General features: G+C 37.6%; 1 protein-coding gene across 1 annotated transcript in view; it reads left to right on the top strand.

The window, feature by feature from the left end:
* The first annotated feature begins 39 nt into the window (after positions 1-39).
* Positions 40-1,469, top strand: part of LOC107708184 (interferon-induced very large GTPase 1-like) — a 6,017-nt gene continuing 4,587 nt past the window's right edge. The window contains exon 1 of the mRNA XM_016512362.1: positions 40-1,404. Within this exon, the coding sequence (XP_016367848.1) occupies positions 40-1,404 (1,365 nt within the window). The remainder of the gene's footprint in view (positions 1,405-1,469) is intronic.

Genomic DNA, 1,469 nt, shown 5'->3' with positions numbered 1-1,469 from the left:
GAATACAGTAAGTGGTCCTGGAGTCTTCGCAGTGCCATGATGGAAACAGAGAACAAACTACACAACAAAATAAAAAATGAAGCAGTTCATGAAGTTGACGAAACTGAACTTCAAAGAGAGCTGAAGAAGACAAGTGAAGAAGTAGAAAAGTCAATGTCTGAATTCTTTGAGAAAGACAAAGATAAAGATATACTGATTCAGTGGAAAACATCATTTGAAATCAAAATCAAAGAGCTTCGGGAAAACATTGTGAGAGAAACAAAAAGGAAATTAAATGGGATTCTTGAGCAGCGAGACCAGAAGAAAAAGATTGAAGCTAAGAGAACAGCTCATGAAAACACTCTCTATGAAAAGAGCAAAGAACTTCCCTTAAAACTCAAAGACAAAGCAAATGATGAAGAAACACTGAAGAAAGAGTTTGATTTGTTTTGGGAGCAGAGTGCAGATAAGATTATCTCAGACACGCCTCCAAACAATGACATTGACATAATGAGGGATGTGATAAAAATCCTCAGTGACATCTATGAGGGGCGTCTCCCTGCTGACCACTTTAAAAAGGACAGTGAGTTCATCAATATTTTCACTGTCTGGAGTTTTTTTGATTATGTTATTTTCAAAAAGTCCAAAAAAAAGGGGGTTAAAGAGGCTCTAAAGGATGTTTACAGAACAATGAAAGAAACATTTGGACATATTCGAACTCTGTCTCCAGAGAATGAAGCTCAAATTAGATCATTAGTCACAGATGTTGACCAGCATACAGACACAATGATTCAGTCATTTAACATTTCAAAGATGGGATACAACATCAGCTGCACTCAAAAACTCATAGATTATATCAAGAAGAGAGTAACAGAACACCAGGAAGGACCAGTGAAATATGAGTTCAAGAATGAATTCTTTATTGATTTGGTTCTTTCCATCTGTAAGAAATCAAACAAGATGAACAACGACCAACACATACATTTCAAGGAAGCAATATATGTTGAGAAGAGAGAAGAGTACTATAGTATTTTCCAGAAATACTGTCATGGAGCAACATCAGTTGCCATTTTTGGTGAGATCATCTGTCAAAAACTGAAAGAGCCCTTTGAGCAGAGTGTGTACAAGAAGACTGCCAGAGATCTGACAGATGAAATGAGATCAAACTGTGAATCACTGAATGGAAACAGATCAAATCTGGAGAAACACATCCTGAAGGCACTGGCAGAAGAGGAGGATTTTGACAAATACATGAACTACATTGATAATCCCAGAGATCACTTCAAGAGTTTCATCAGAGATGAAGTCAGTCGGTACATCACTGATAAGTTCAGTGTCAGTGTTTTACACAAGATGAAGATGAACATTGAACTCCTGCAGCAGAAGATCATGGAAGCAGCTCATGAATCTACTGAACATGTTCAAGTGAACAGAGGAGATGCTGGTTTGTGGTTGAAGAGTTTCACACAGCAGCTCTCAGATGAGCTGAT

The sequence above is a fragment of the Sinocyclocheilus rhinocerous genome, unplaced genomic scaffold, assembly GCF_001515625.1.
Source record: "Sinocyclocheilus rhinocerous isolate Xijiao unplaced genomic scaffold, SAMN03320098_v1.1 scaffold17683, whole genome shotgun sequence".
Lineage (NCBI taxonomy): Eukaryota > Metazoa > Chordata > Actinopteri > Cypriniformes > Cyprinidae > Sinocyclocheilus > Sinocyclocheilus rhinocerous.
The sequence above is the reverse complement of the archived record's forward strand: the minus strand, read 5'-3'. Positions and strand labels throughout refer to the sequence as shown.